We start from the raw sequence: 13,880 nt of genomic DNA on the forward strand, positions 1-13,880 counted from the left end.
ATGCTTCTAGGATGGGAGGCAACATGTGCCATGTTCCCAGAGACAGGACAGAGTTTGGCATTATCAGAAACATAAAGGTGGCCAGAGTGACCAGACTGTAGAGAATGAGGAAAGAGGCATGAGATGGGACTGCAGGGTACCGGGTCACACCTTGTAGGCCATGGTAAGGATGTGGACTTGACCCCTAAGAGCAGTGGAAAGCCCACGTTTTAGTAGGGAGGCACGTGATTTGATCTGTTGATGATTATGGGACTAAGGGATTAGTGGGGTGAGGGCTGTGGAGAAGTGAGGAGGCAAATATAGGACAGTCTAGGAGAGATGGATGGGGACAGTGAAGACAGAGAGAAGCCAGCGTCCGTTGTAGATTTTGGGGGTAGAGCCTTCAGCACTTGGTAATCAAATGGATGTGGGGGTGTGAGGAGGGGAGGGCAGTTTCCTGGTCTCTGGCTTGAGTGACTCTTGAATCCATGGGAATTGTTGAGATCACCTAGGGAGGAAATACAGGGTAAGAAGACACACGGCCCTGTGTCAGAAACCCCAGGAACTGCAGCATTTCAAGCTTTTTCAGGAGGAGGATTTGGTGAAGAAAGCAGAAAATGGTACTGTAAATCCACCCACATGCTCATGTCTCCGGACATCGTCCTTCATTCTTCCCTTTCCACACCGCTTGCATCCAGGCTTTCAGTAAGTCCTGCTGGCTCCTCCTCCAAAGAAATTCCATTTTGCTTCAACATTTACCACCCTCGACCGAGCAACCATCTTCTCATCCCACACACAGCGGTTCCTATCAGGTCTTCCCCTCCCACCCACTCCTTCATAGTCCAGTTTCTACGACCGCTGCAGTGAGTGCTTACAATGCAAATCGGATGAGGTTGCTCTGCTGCCTAAATGTCACCAGAGGATTCCATTGTGGAATAAAATCCAAGCCCCTTACTGTGGCCCTTGGACCCTAATGAGATGTCTTCCCCCTGCACCTCTGAGCTCAGCTCCTGCCCCCTCCCTGTCAGCCGTCATTCTCCAGCTGTGCTGACCTGTCACTGTGTACTTCTGGCTCATCTCTGTCCTGGAGCTGTGGCACCTGCTCTGCCCTCCATGTGGAATTCTCTTACCCAGCATTTCAGGCCAGCGACTTCTTGTCGTTTGGTTCCCAGCTCAGATGTCACCCTCCCAGGGAGGCTTTCCCTGACCCCCGGTGTGCTCCCTCCCCTCCTCTCCCCTCCAGTGCCATCACACTATTTTGTTTCTTTCATAGCGCATATTATTATCTGAAATCACTGTGAGTATTCATTTCCATCTCTCATATGCGAGCTCCATGGAGCAGGGATCTTGTCTCTCTGGCAGCTGTAGTCTCAGTGCCTACCACAGGGCCTGCCCCATGAGAGGCAATGATAAAAATAGATTTGTGTCATGAATGGATGGTGCACAAGTATTTTTGGCATAGAACCTGCCTGACATGAGCATGCCAATTTGAGTCCTTCCTATTCTGTAACGGATAATTTAGCATGATGGTTCAGAGGTTAAGCTCTGCAATTAGACTACCCATGGGTAAAGCCTGGATCTACTGCTTCCTAATTTTGCCTGACCTTGGGCAAGTTAATTACCTCATAAGCCTTAGTTTCTTCATTTGGAAAGTGGTAGTAACAGTAATGGTTTCCTACCAAGTAGGGTTGTTTGAGAGTTCAAGGAGGTAATGTGTATAAATGCCTAGCACAGTGCTTAACTTAATATTTAAGTGGTGAGTATCACCTCACCATTAGGTTGTATAGTTCTCATTGAGAACTACTGAGCCCTGAGCATCAGGCCTGGGCTGTGTCTTTTGGGAGCACAGAAAAGCTAGTTGTCTGGGCTTGGAATTGAGGACAGTAGACCTCAGTGTTCACAGAGAAGGGATATGAGGTAGAGGGAGAGAGAGAGTGTGTGTGTGTTTGGGGAACAGGATGGGTATTAGAGTGAGACTTTTTGTCTTTGAGTCATCCTACAAACTGTGTTGCTTGTGCCCAAGATAATTTTAGAGAGAACAAGTCATCTCAGATGTGGTAGACTGACTCAACCCTGGGACTTTCTGTTTTTCTTTCCCTTTATTCTTAAGGTTCTGTCTGAACTCTGGAACAAGGGAGAAGTTTATTTTAATCGCTTCTCTTTGACCTTGAAAATCACTGGCCAGCATGAAGTTTACTAAGATCTTTTTAAACTGGGCAATAATATTCACTGAAGATCAGGACTAGTTCTCTCAGCATGGACCCTTGGCAGCGAAGGGAAATAAATTCCAGCAGCTTTACTAGATCTTTGGGTAATTTAATTCTTCTGAGACTGGGTGTCCTTAAACATGAACTGGGGGTGAGCCAAGTGTCGGGGAGACAGCAAAGAATACCTTAGGGCAGACAGTCATCAGGTTGTGTGAGATTGCTACAACACGTAGCATCTCTTGAGCCCTCAGTTTCCCCTTCATCTCAGAGAATTTCCTTAGAATAGAAATAACTGGAAGTCCTTTTGGGTTGTAGTCTAGTAATTTCTCACCTACTGTCTTTGTGAATTGCCCCATCCCCTTTTGACATGAAGATGTACCACCTCTGTCCATTTCTTCCTTCCTCTTGTCACTGGATGGCTTCCTTCTAATTTCTGATTCTTAAAGCATCTGTGCAAACAAAAACTCATCATTAATTTCCACTGACTTTTACCCACTTACCCCTTCTCCCTCCACCCTTGGAATCCAAGCATCTCCCCTGGAATTACAGTTCCCCATCAGTAGAAGACCTGAGTAAATACGTTTTGCCATCTTCATTCAATGATCTATGCAGCCATTAAAAAAAAAAAAAGAGCAGGGCAGATCATCTGTCTATGTATATAATGATAGGAAATGATATGAAAGCTATCTCTATGTAGAAAGGAAAGCTAGGCAGAGAGTGGTGGATATAATAGGCTAACATTTGTGGGGGAAAATATCCAGTTAAAATGGACACACGCATACATATGTATAATTGGATCTGCTTAGAATATTTATGGAATGATACACAAGACTTATCACTATAGTGGTCTCTGGTTCAGGAGCTAAGTGGTTGAGGAACAAAGGTGGGAGGGAGATGTTTTGCTGTAAATCCTCTAGTACCTATTACTTGTGTACCCTACACATATGTTTCCTAAAAGTCAACTCATTCATTTGAGATAGATAGATATGATAAAGAGAAAAAGGTAAAAACCTTGAGAATTAAAAAGCAATTGAAACAGGAATAATTTTCCCATTTCGTGGTACTTTGACACTTCATGCCATACTCTTTGCTACCTAAGAACATCTCAGAATCATCAGTGAGGGTGTAAAGTGATTAGAAATGAGAAAATGACATTGCTGACCTGGTTCAGGAGCAGGGCACCTCCAGCCATGTCACTTCAAACTGTGTTTTCTGATCTGCGTTTTGCAGAACGGACTCGTGGCTGTCCCCTCACCTCGGTCCCTCCAGGACACTGCTCAGCCTTGTGGTACTCCAGTGGCTGTTCTTGTTATGTTGATGTTGACCTTCTCTTCTTTGGTCACCCCCAGGCAGTTTTCTTCTCAAATCACTGACAGGATTAATCAGACCAGTCTTTCTCCATATTTGTAAAAACTCTACTCACCTTCAGGAAATTACATTTCTCCATAAATGTCAACTCCTGTGCTATTAGAAATCCCCTTTATTATAGGCAAGAACCTCTCTGACTTCATTGTCAAATTTTTAAGGCATCAGAAAGCTGAAGTCTTCCCCTGAAGGTAGGTTGTGGAACTGTGATTCTATCACAAACCAAAATGGTCTTTTTATGTGAGCTGACCAGTACCATGACTGTATGATCTGACATTTGGAGTGCAGCATCTTCATTGATTGGTTATTGGTATATTTTAGGAACTTGCAAATTAAATCTGGTTTCTCAGCCTTGGCACAATTGACATTGTAAGCCCTAGTGATTCTTTGTTGTAAGAGACCGTTCTGTGCATTGTAGGATGTTTAGCATCATTCCTGGCCTCTATCCCGTAGATGTCAGTAGCATTTCCACATTGTGACAACCAAAAGTGTCTCCAGATATTGCCAGATGTCCCCAGGAGCACAAAATCACTCCCGGTTGAGAACCAGTACCTTACGCTATGCCCTGTGTGTGAGGCTACAGCCAGAATATTATGCCTGCCTCTGTGAAAAACGCATTCTGTTTCTCTGCACTCACACGGCAATTCTGCAACCACATGTGGGGGCAGGAGAAGAGCTCCCCATACTCTAAGCAGTTCTCTAACTCTCCAAACACCAGCTGGGTGTCCCGCAGTTTAATTCAATTCTGACACTATCTGTCTACCTGGAGTTAGCATCAAATCCCACACATTAAGGGTACATGTTTTTGTTTGAACATCTGTTTTCAGTTATTTTGGGTACAAACCCAGGAGTGGCATTGCTGTGCCGTATGATAATTCCATCTGACTTATTGAGATACTGCTAAACTTTTTCACAGCACTTCACCATTTTAAATTTCCACCAGCAGTGCATGAGGGTTCATTTCTCCACATGCTCACCAATACTTACGTTGGTTTGTTTTGTTTTTTCGCTAGTAAGTGTGAAGTGGTGTCTCCTTGTGGCCTTGATTTGGGTTTCCCTAATGACTAATGAGGTTAAGCATTTTTTGCATGTGCATGTTGGCTGTTTGTCTATCTTCTTTGGAATGCCCTTCATCTACGTGCTTCCTCTCTTAGCAGTGTAATTTTGAGTGAATGCTTTTCTCTCTCTCTCTTTTTTTTTTTTTTTTTTACCATAATCTGCCTTGTTTGTAAAATGGGGCTAATACACTCTTCAAGAGAGAGATTGGTTTTTGGAAATAAATGCATTGCTCAAATCTTTGTTAACATAATTTTGAAATTTTCTCTTTTTTATCTTCATGCTATTGTCCTTTATTTTATAATGCAGAATGTATACATTAGGCTTATGTTGTAAAGTGGCAAATTTAATTTAGTTTTAATTCTCTGAATTTTGACATCTCCAAGTCTAAGCCATCATTGTATACTGTGAATTTTTAGATTTAAATATATTTTAAAGTTAGTTTATTTCTTAGCTAATTTAACCCTTAGGCAAGTGTTTGACTTTTTGATATTTTAGAGTAAGTGGGTGAATGTGGAAAGTAGTTTTCATTACTCTATTTGTTTCCCTTTCAGAAAAAGTTGCCTTTGACAACACTGGCTCAGTGTTTGATGGAGGGGTCAGCTATCCTGGGAGATGACACACTTCTTGGGTAAGCCAAATCTAGGAAAGTCCCCAGCCACAAAAAGGGGATTATCAGTCCTCAGGGAAGCACTGAGGACACTTGAATTCTGGCTCAGGACTTGAGTGGGGAAGAAGAAAATGTTACCAGTGAGAAATCAAAACCCTCCACTCCAAAGTTCCATTGTCTGTGCAGCCAGACAAGTCCCAAGTGGAGAAATTAACATAAAATTGGCGAAGGAAGATTGAAATCCCTAGGGCTCCAGCAGAAGCAAATACACAACCTCTCAATGTCAGAAGTCATCACTTGTGAGATTTCCCAGAAGAACACCCCTTGCTGATTTTGAGCTTACCATAAAACAAACTAAAAATAGAATTCTGATGAGAGAGCATCAGCAGACACAGTCAGTCTGAGAATCTGTAACCTGAGGTCTAAAAACAATAGAGCAGTATGAAAGAAAATATCAAAGAGTGGTTTTAAATGAAATTAAAAAATTAATGACAATAAATTTTTGACAAAAGAATCAAACAATATGAAAAAAGAATGGGCAAAATTGAAGCAAAACCAAATAGGACTTTTAAAAGTAAAAATTGTACAGAAAATTAAAAAACTTAGTTGAAGTGCACTGGAGATTGTGCTCAAAGAGAGAACTGGCGAACCTGAAAACAGATCTGGAGCTGCCATGTAGAATGTGCAGTGTGCAGTACACGCAATAAGGGTGTGGCGTTATTATACTGGGAGACATGGGACAGCATGCTGGTGTGTGACACTCTGTCTAGTGGGAGCTCCTGAAGAAGAAAACAGGAGGAAGGAGAAGTTTGTAGGTGATGTTTTCTCTTCCAGGTTTGAAGAAAAACATAAGTCTTTAGATTTAAGAAGCTTAAGAAGTTCTAATTGAGATCAACAAAAAATCCATCCCTAGACATAGTGTAATAAAACTACAAGTTATCAACAGGAAAGAGAGAAATTTGAAAACAACCAGAGGAAAAAAAAGATAATTACCTAAAAAGAGCAGTTAAACTGATAACAAGCTATTTATTCATCAGCCAAATAAATACCAGGAGATAATAGAGGAATATCTTTAAGTATTGAGCAAAAATACAGGAAACCTAGAATTCTGTGATCAACTAAATCATTGTTCAAGAATAAGAGGGAAATAAAGATAAGTTACTACTTGCATATTCTCACTGAAAGGTCTAGTGAAGCCTGTGTGAAATAGATTATGTCCAGAAGAAAGACGTGCAGGTAGCAAGGTAGAATAAAAACATTAGTTCATGTATGTAGGGGAGTGAAAAAAAAATCTTTGTCCTGCTAACTGTATGAGGTTCATTGGCTGAGGCCCTGCTAATTAGATGGACTAAAGACAGATTAACTAGAGAAAAGTAGAGAAAAGCATACAAATTTTATCAACATATGCAGCATATGCACATGGGAGCACTTGGTCATGAGTAACCCAGAGGAGTTTGTAAAGCACCTTAACAAAAACATAGTAATTTTTAGAGAAGTAACAAGACAAAGGAAAAGGACTTAGAGTGTCTAGGGTGGCAGACTGTGGGAAAATGAATACGGGGGAGCTAATGGAAGATAAGGGCGAGTGAGTGAACTTTGTTATGTGGGTTCCTCTTATGCTGACTCTGGGCTGATAAGGGTCTACAGTTGCCTCTGGTGATGGGCATCTGTCCTTCCTGGTAGAGAGGGGAAAGGGGACACCTTTAGGGGACACCTTTACAAATTTATGTCCTGCTTTTAGGCAGCTAGGGAGAGGGTGGACAAGAGTTTTTGTGTCTGCGTCTCAACTGCCTTTAGCTCAAAATAGTCCTCATGCAAAAGTGGCATATTTGGGGGAGATATTTTTGGGGAGAATCAATGTTATAAGATATTGTATTGTTTGAAAGGAGGATAAAGTTATTGATATTACATTTAAATTTAATGCCAAATGTGCATGTTAAAAAAGTAAAAGTAACTACAAAAAGAATAAAACCTAGAATGTATACAACTTCCAAACTAGTAAAAGGATGAAAAGGGAAATAAACAAACAAACAAAAAAACCCATAGAAGGGACTAAAAGCAAAAAGTAAGCAAAGGAAAAGCATAATAAATAGAAATAGAAAAGAAGGTGATAGCAATTACTGCATATAGATATGCAGCCATTAGAGATGTAAGTGGAATAAACTGTTTAAAGTATAGAGAATCTCAGGTGGATGAACATGAGATCTTGTGTGGAATTTCCAAGAGAAATTCCTAAAACAGTGACACAGCAAGGTTGGACGTAATGATGACAGACTGAAATACGTCTGCTTTGTCCCCTTCCAAAATCCGCTAAAATGATAGAAAAGGGATTTTTTTTTTCCCCTCAAAAGACATAAACTCACAAAGGCAGGAAAAACAGGAGAAAAGACAACAGCAGCATAATTTTGTGAGCTATAAAGCATATGAATGAATGGGAACTGACTTGGCAAGTCCTGGAAAGCTGACGCCCAAGCCAGAAGGGGGATATGCAGAGAGCTGATATAATTTGTACCGTGAAATACTTACAGTGCTCAGGAATTGGTGGCACCAGGGATCTCTGAAGTACTGGGTCTTTGGAGGGGAGGTGGGTGACTAAAATAATGAATGTGGGTTAAAAGCATTTCAAGCGCTACTTGGATCAATAAAACCTTATCCCTATCCACACCTCTAGGAGAGATTCATTCCCTGCACCCCCACCCCAGCGGAAGTCTAGAGCTTTATTCTCTTGAGGTTGTAAAACAGAGCATCTCTAGAGTGGGGCCTTGAGCACAGTGGAGTTAAGGGTACCATTCAGGAAAGAAGAGGATTAAGTGATCCAATGCATACCCGGTGCTGAGACTCCTTAGACTCCTTAGTCCCCCACCCACGTGGCCCCCAGGCCTTTCCCCTCCAGGCAGGGTAAATTAGATCAATGGAAACTCCCATTACTAGTGAAATTTTCACACATGGAAAAAGAGACTGCACACAATTATTTACTGCAGCACTGCATCTGATAGCCCAAAACTCTTGATGATGGGAAAGCTTAATAAATGGTGGTACATGTCGATCCTTGATCAATGCACGGGTTGGGGGTGCCAACCCCCCACTCAGTCAGAAATCCATATATTAAGTTATCAAAAATCAATATCAAAAGTTATCATATAACTTTTGACTGCCCCAGAACTTAACTACTTACAGCCTACTGTCGACCAGAAGCCTTACTGATAGTCGGTTAACACATACTTTATATTATGTATTATAATAAATTTAGCCAGAGAAAAGAAAATGTGGCCAATGGTGCCATGTACAGTCTATAAATGTTTGCGTGTGTAAGTTTTGATAAATTTTAACTTTTGTAACATTTGTATGTATTTTATGGTAGTAAATGGTAAAGTAGACTAACATCTACATATTTCTATACATTCATGACATGCCTGTTTCTTAATTTTATTTATTTCTGGGCTACGTGGTTCATCTGCGAGTTTTATCAAATTGTCACACATCTCCAAAAGATTTTCTAATATATTTATTGAAAAAAATCTACCTATATAAGTGGACCTGCGCAGTTCAAACTTGTGTGTTCAAGGGTCAACTGTATATTCTTAGAATGGGATTCCGTGTAGTGGATCTAACTCTGCATGTATCAGCGTGGATAAGCCCCAAACATAATGATAATGCAAATAGTATAACCATATGTTCAGTGTAAAACCGTTGTTGCAAATGTTTTTAACTAAGCAAAGAAATTGTATTATATATTGCATGTGAATACATACATATGAATAAAAGTGTAAAATTATGGACAGGAGAGGAGTATATACATTGACTTCAGAATAAGAGCTCTCCTCTTACTTTGCTGATTTGCAAAAACATTTTACATGAATTTCAGTTAACACGGTACCATGCAAAGGGAGTATGGGCTGTTTCCCACTCCCTTTGGGGAATTGACATCTTTGAAATAGTGTGTCCTCTCATCTAGGAAGATGACCACTCAGGTCTTCTGTCATTTGTCATCATTAACCAACTTTTCAATGGTTTTTCCTACTTTTTCCATTGGATAATTGTCCACCCATCCTGTAATAAGTAAGTTTTCATGGCATAGGAGTAAGCGTTTTCTTTCTATTAGGACCTATTAAAATTGAATTTTGGGTATGTGTTTGAAGGTATTGGTTTGTTAAAGGATCGATTTTAGCTAGTTTTTCCAGTGCTCCCAGGGGAGATAGAAGCATCCAGCTCTTTTTAGGCTTGTGATTTTTGGCATGTGTGAGTCTGTTTTTTCCACATCTCTTGTGTTTCTCCACCTGTCCTCTTTGGCCCTAAGCACGCTGTGAATACTCAGCACCATTTGGAAGAATTGACCATTTCAGAAATGAAATGCTGACTCCTGAAAGTTTACTGAGCTGGGGATGGCGAGAGGTTCGCTCAGGTGAAATTCTGTCTTGGAGGGTGTTCAGTATGTTTTTCTCGTCCATTGCAGGAAGATGCTGAAACTCTGTGGGGAGACAGAGGACAAGCTGGCTCAGGAGCTGATACACTTTGAATTGCAGGTGGAGAGGGATGTGATTGAGCCCCTGTTTTTGCTGGCTGAGGTGAGCATCAGGAATGAGGCCAGGCCAGGGTGAGCAGGGGACACGAACAGGAGCCCCCTTGGTCATTCTGCTTCCAGCCTTATTATCCTTTCAGTACCTCACTCTACTCCCTGACATTGTTTTCACCAGGAATTATTACTATGCAACCATATGGTCAAGATCCCCAAATAGGGCAGCCCTTTGCCCACCTGTACTCTTCTGTGCTGGCATCCTACAGGTCCAGGTGCAAAGCCAGCAGCATTACCTTCTTCCCCACCCAGAGTCTTGAGTCCATCACCCTGTGTCCCCACCCATCTCAAGTCATCAGTGAAATGAACAGCAGACTCCCAGCCCTCCTTTACAAGGAGACTGAAGACTTGTGTCCAAGAGACTGTAAGGCCTCTTGTGGTTTATATTTATATAGGTCTCTTCTCTTTGGACTTTAAAGGACACTATATTATACTACTTTATTAAAGAGTTTTTATTTGCCTTGACCCCAGACCTCTCCCAATTGCCTTTTGATTGGTCATATAAAAGCTCTCCAGAGCTACCCTCTTGAACTCCCTGCAATGATGGAAATGTTCTACATCTGCACAGTTTGGTAGCCACTATGTGGTTATTGAGCACTGGAAATATGGTTAGTGTGACTCAGGAATTCAGGGTTTTTTAAAAACTTTTTTATTTAATTCAGTTTTCATTTAAATTTGGAATGACTTAGCCACACGTAGCCAGAGGCTACTGTATTAACAGCACCATCCTAGACCACATCTGGTTTCCTCTCTGTACCACCTCCAGCACCTACACATCCCCTGGCACTCTTTCTGGGACAGATGCATGGGTAAACAATTACTTACATGCCTAAAAGTATTCAAGGAGAAAATCCTAGGTATAGTGCTTTGCCATAGACCAGCTCTGGGCTTCTCAGATTCCGTCCTGCTGCAGGTCATCCCATAGTCTAGAGCATTCAGGAGAGGCCCATTGCTCTTCATCAGGGTGGTGTGGGGCTTGGTCCTAAGCCTGAAGCTAAACCAAGGAGCAAGTCTGACCCGGGTGCTGAGACTCACTTGGGGTGGCTCTATAAGTACCACGTGGCTCTCCAGCTTTGCCTCGGGCTCGAGGGTGGCTCAGGTTGCCTCCAGAGAGTTGCACGTCTCCTTCCTGCTAGAAGTTGCTACTCTCAGTGTATTACTCATGCGTGCTCAGAAGAGTGAACAGAAAGCACTTCATAGAACACTGGATTTTCCTCACGTTTTTTCTTTATATAAAAACCACAGCCTGAGATGATTTTGGTTCAATTTACGGCCAATTTTCCTTTTTAATTCTCACATCCTGCCCTACTTTTGCTGGGCCTAGAACCAAAATCATGCACTGGAATGTTCAGTGAAGTTATTTTTAGAAAGAAAAATATAAAAAGAGTATCTACATACAACCAATATGGAAGAACTCAGCCGAGAAAAGCCGTGGTGGCCGTGTTGATTCATTATTTACTTTGGAAAAAATCTCCCCTTATTTCTATAAATATAAAAATTTGCACCCTTTATTGCTATAAATATAAAATCTGTATCCTCACTGCATTCCTCATAGCAGCCCAGGTCTCCTGAGACCCACGCTCTTCATCCCTGAGCTGTGCGTTCTGAGTCTGGTCTGTGTGTCACATCTTAATGCCGGGCTTCCTCCATTTCTCCCCACTTTTGGCCCTTGTGGAAGTACAGAGAGAGGTGATTGAGCCCCTGTTTGATGGGGGGCCTGGCAAGTGTCCAGAGAAGCAACAAGAGAGTTTAGCTCAGGAAAAGGAATCAAGAATTTTATCTGATGTTGGTCAAAGGGTACAAAGTTTTGTTTATGCAAGATGAGTAAATTCTGAAGACCCAATGTAGTGACTAGTCAACAAGGCTGTGTTGTATACTTGAAATTTGCTAAGAGAGGAGATCATAAGTGTTCTCAGCACAAAAAGAAAATGGTAACTGTGAAAATGGTAACTATGTCAATCAGCTCGAGTGTGGTAATCATTTCACAATGTGTGCATATCAAAACATCACATTGTACACCTAAAACATGCACAATTTTTATGTGTCAATTATACCTCAATAAAGTGGAGGGAAGAAAGGATTTCATTTGAAAATAAGGATTGGGAGATCTCTAGCGAACTTCTTGGGTGACTGTCAATAGTTTTTAAAGAATTATTCTAAAGAATAGTTCTTAAATAATTTATCTTGAGGATCAGTTTGGTTGTGTCTTTTATCTCCTGTAACCACAGGTGGAAATCCCCAATATTCAAAAGCAGAGGAAACATTTAGCAAAGTTGGTGCTGGACATGGATTCTTCACGAACCAGGTAGAGTTTCTTTGCTTCCTTTTTGCTGCTTTAAAGGAACAGTGATTGTATTTGAGAGTGGGGGGTTGTGTGGGGTGGGTGGGTTTTCATCACCAAGTTGCACTTAACACCAACTACGTGCCAGGCACTGGAGGTAATAGCAGTGAACCAGAGGGACTGGGTCCCTGCACTCATGGAGGCTGCGGTCGAGTTTTGGAGATAGACACTAGGCAGGTGAACAAAGACGGTGATTTCAGGCAGCCATAGTCGTATAAAGAAAATAACACATGGTGATTTGGGAAGAGACTGAAGGAGAAAGGGAGCAATGACATTGGTAGGGGAAAACAGAGAAGCCTTTTTTGAGGCGGTATCACTTGATATGAGTCTTAAACAATGAGAAGGAGGTAGCCATGCAAAGATCTGGTGTAAACTGTCTGCAGCAGCAGGAATAGCAAATGCAGGGACCCTCAGTTGCAGTAGGCTTGGCATGTGCAAGGCACAGAAAGAAGCCTGGCCTGGCTGCGGTGGCAGGAACAACCGGAAGAGAAGTAGGAGATGAGATCCAAGAGGTAAGACAATGATGTGTCGCATCTGTGACAGGGGGAGAATTTCTAATTTCCTGCAGCTCCTGGTGTAGATTTCTCCTTTCTGCAGCCATTCTCTAAGCCTGAGACCCTTCCGACAGCAGTAAAGTTCCTACAGTGCTGTTTTTCTGTACCTGTCTCCCAAAGTCCACCAGAAAATCCCTGTGGTAGCAGGGGAGAGCCAGAGGCCCTGAGGTGACTGTGCTGTCACGTGGGGATTGTGCATATGTGCCCTTTATTTTTTACAGTGAGGTGTGTGTGTGTATGTGTGCACACTGAAAGAGAGTGCGCCCATGAATACTGATACAGAAGGAACCATTTGGTTCCACCTGAGGTCTTTTGTTAGTCAGTTTTAATAATCTTTGCATCTTGTTTCAATTTTCTTGAAATTAAAAAACAAAAACAATATGCTTGGGCAGAGAGATATAGGGTAAAGAGTCCTGCAGCAGGAGTCAGAAGGTCAGGTTCCAAGATCCAGCCAGGTCAGCTATGTTGTAGACCTGAGACCTCAGTCAAGTCACTTAATCTCCCAGAGTATTGGTTTCCCCACCAGTCCACAGGTAGTAACAACATTTGTGAGTTGGGCTGAGGTGGTTGTTCTGAATATCACATGAGAGCATGTATATTTCATCCCTTCTCTAGTGCTTCTCAAAAAGAAGCTGATACTATAACTAGTTGGTTCACTGGAATGCAGCATCTGGATAATAAAAGGTATAGGGCAGTCCCCCAAGACCAGAAATAAAACAGGTTAAATCAGAAGATAAACAAGAGTTTCTTTTATTAACTTAGTGTTTCCCAAACCTCAGTCCATCTAAGTGGTTTTTGCCATCTGTGCCTGTATGTAAGAGTTGATTGCTTTTTTTTTTTGGCAGCTTGCTGGTACAAAGTTGATTACTTTTTAAAGTAAATCTATTTTTAAAAGAAATCGTATAGCACCATCATTAATTAGAAATCAGTTCCCTTTGCTACAAATATTAGGTAAGCATAAAAGTGAGTGGTTGAAAGCAAAGTCGATGTTATTGAATTTTAGATCCTGTTGGCTGTGAAAGGCTGTCATCCCGAAACTAACATTCCTTTGTTAAAAAGGAAGAGGAGGAGGTGTTGGAGAGGTGTTAAAACTATTCTGACACCAATCTGAGGCTTACTTGGAGGAAAAGAGAAAAAAAAAATGGGGAGTATCGATTTACTGTTACTACTATGTTCCCGCATGCATAAAATTGCA

The 13,880-nt window shown here is 41.6% G+C and overlaps 1 protein-coding gene across 1 annotated transcript in view; it reads left to right on the forward strand.

Annotated features, from left to right (window-relative positions):
• Positions 1–12,095, forward strand: part of LOC103581661 (rho GTPase-activating protein 44-like) — a gene marked incomplete at both ends in the record, with an annotated part of 17,960 nt that extends 5,865 nt beyond the window's left edge. Inside the window, 3 exons of the mRNA XM_008563436.1 lie at positions 5,162–5,238; positions 9,671–9,782; positions 12,019–12,095. Coding sequence (XP_008561658.1) covers positions 5,162–5,238; positions 9,671–9,782; positions 12,019–12,095 — 266 coding nt within the window. The remainder of the gene's footprint in view (positions 1–5,161; positions 5,239–9,670; positions 9,783–12,018) is intronic.
• Between the last annotated feature and the right edge of the window lie 1,785 nt (positions 12,096–13,880).

Source organism: Galeopterus variegatus, unplaced genomic scaffold (assembly GCF_000696425.1).
Source record: "Galeopterus variegatus unplaced genomic scaffold, G_variegatus-3.0.2 Scaffold13625, whole genome shotgun sequence".
In the NCBI taxonomy this organism is placed as follows: domain Eukaryota; kingdom Metazoa; phylum Chordata; class Mammalia; order Dermoptera; family Cynocephalidae; genus Galeopterus; species Galeopterus variegatus.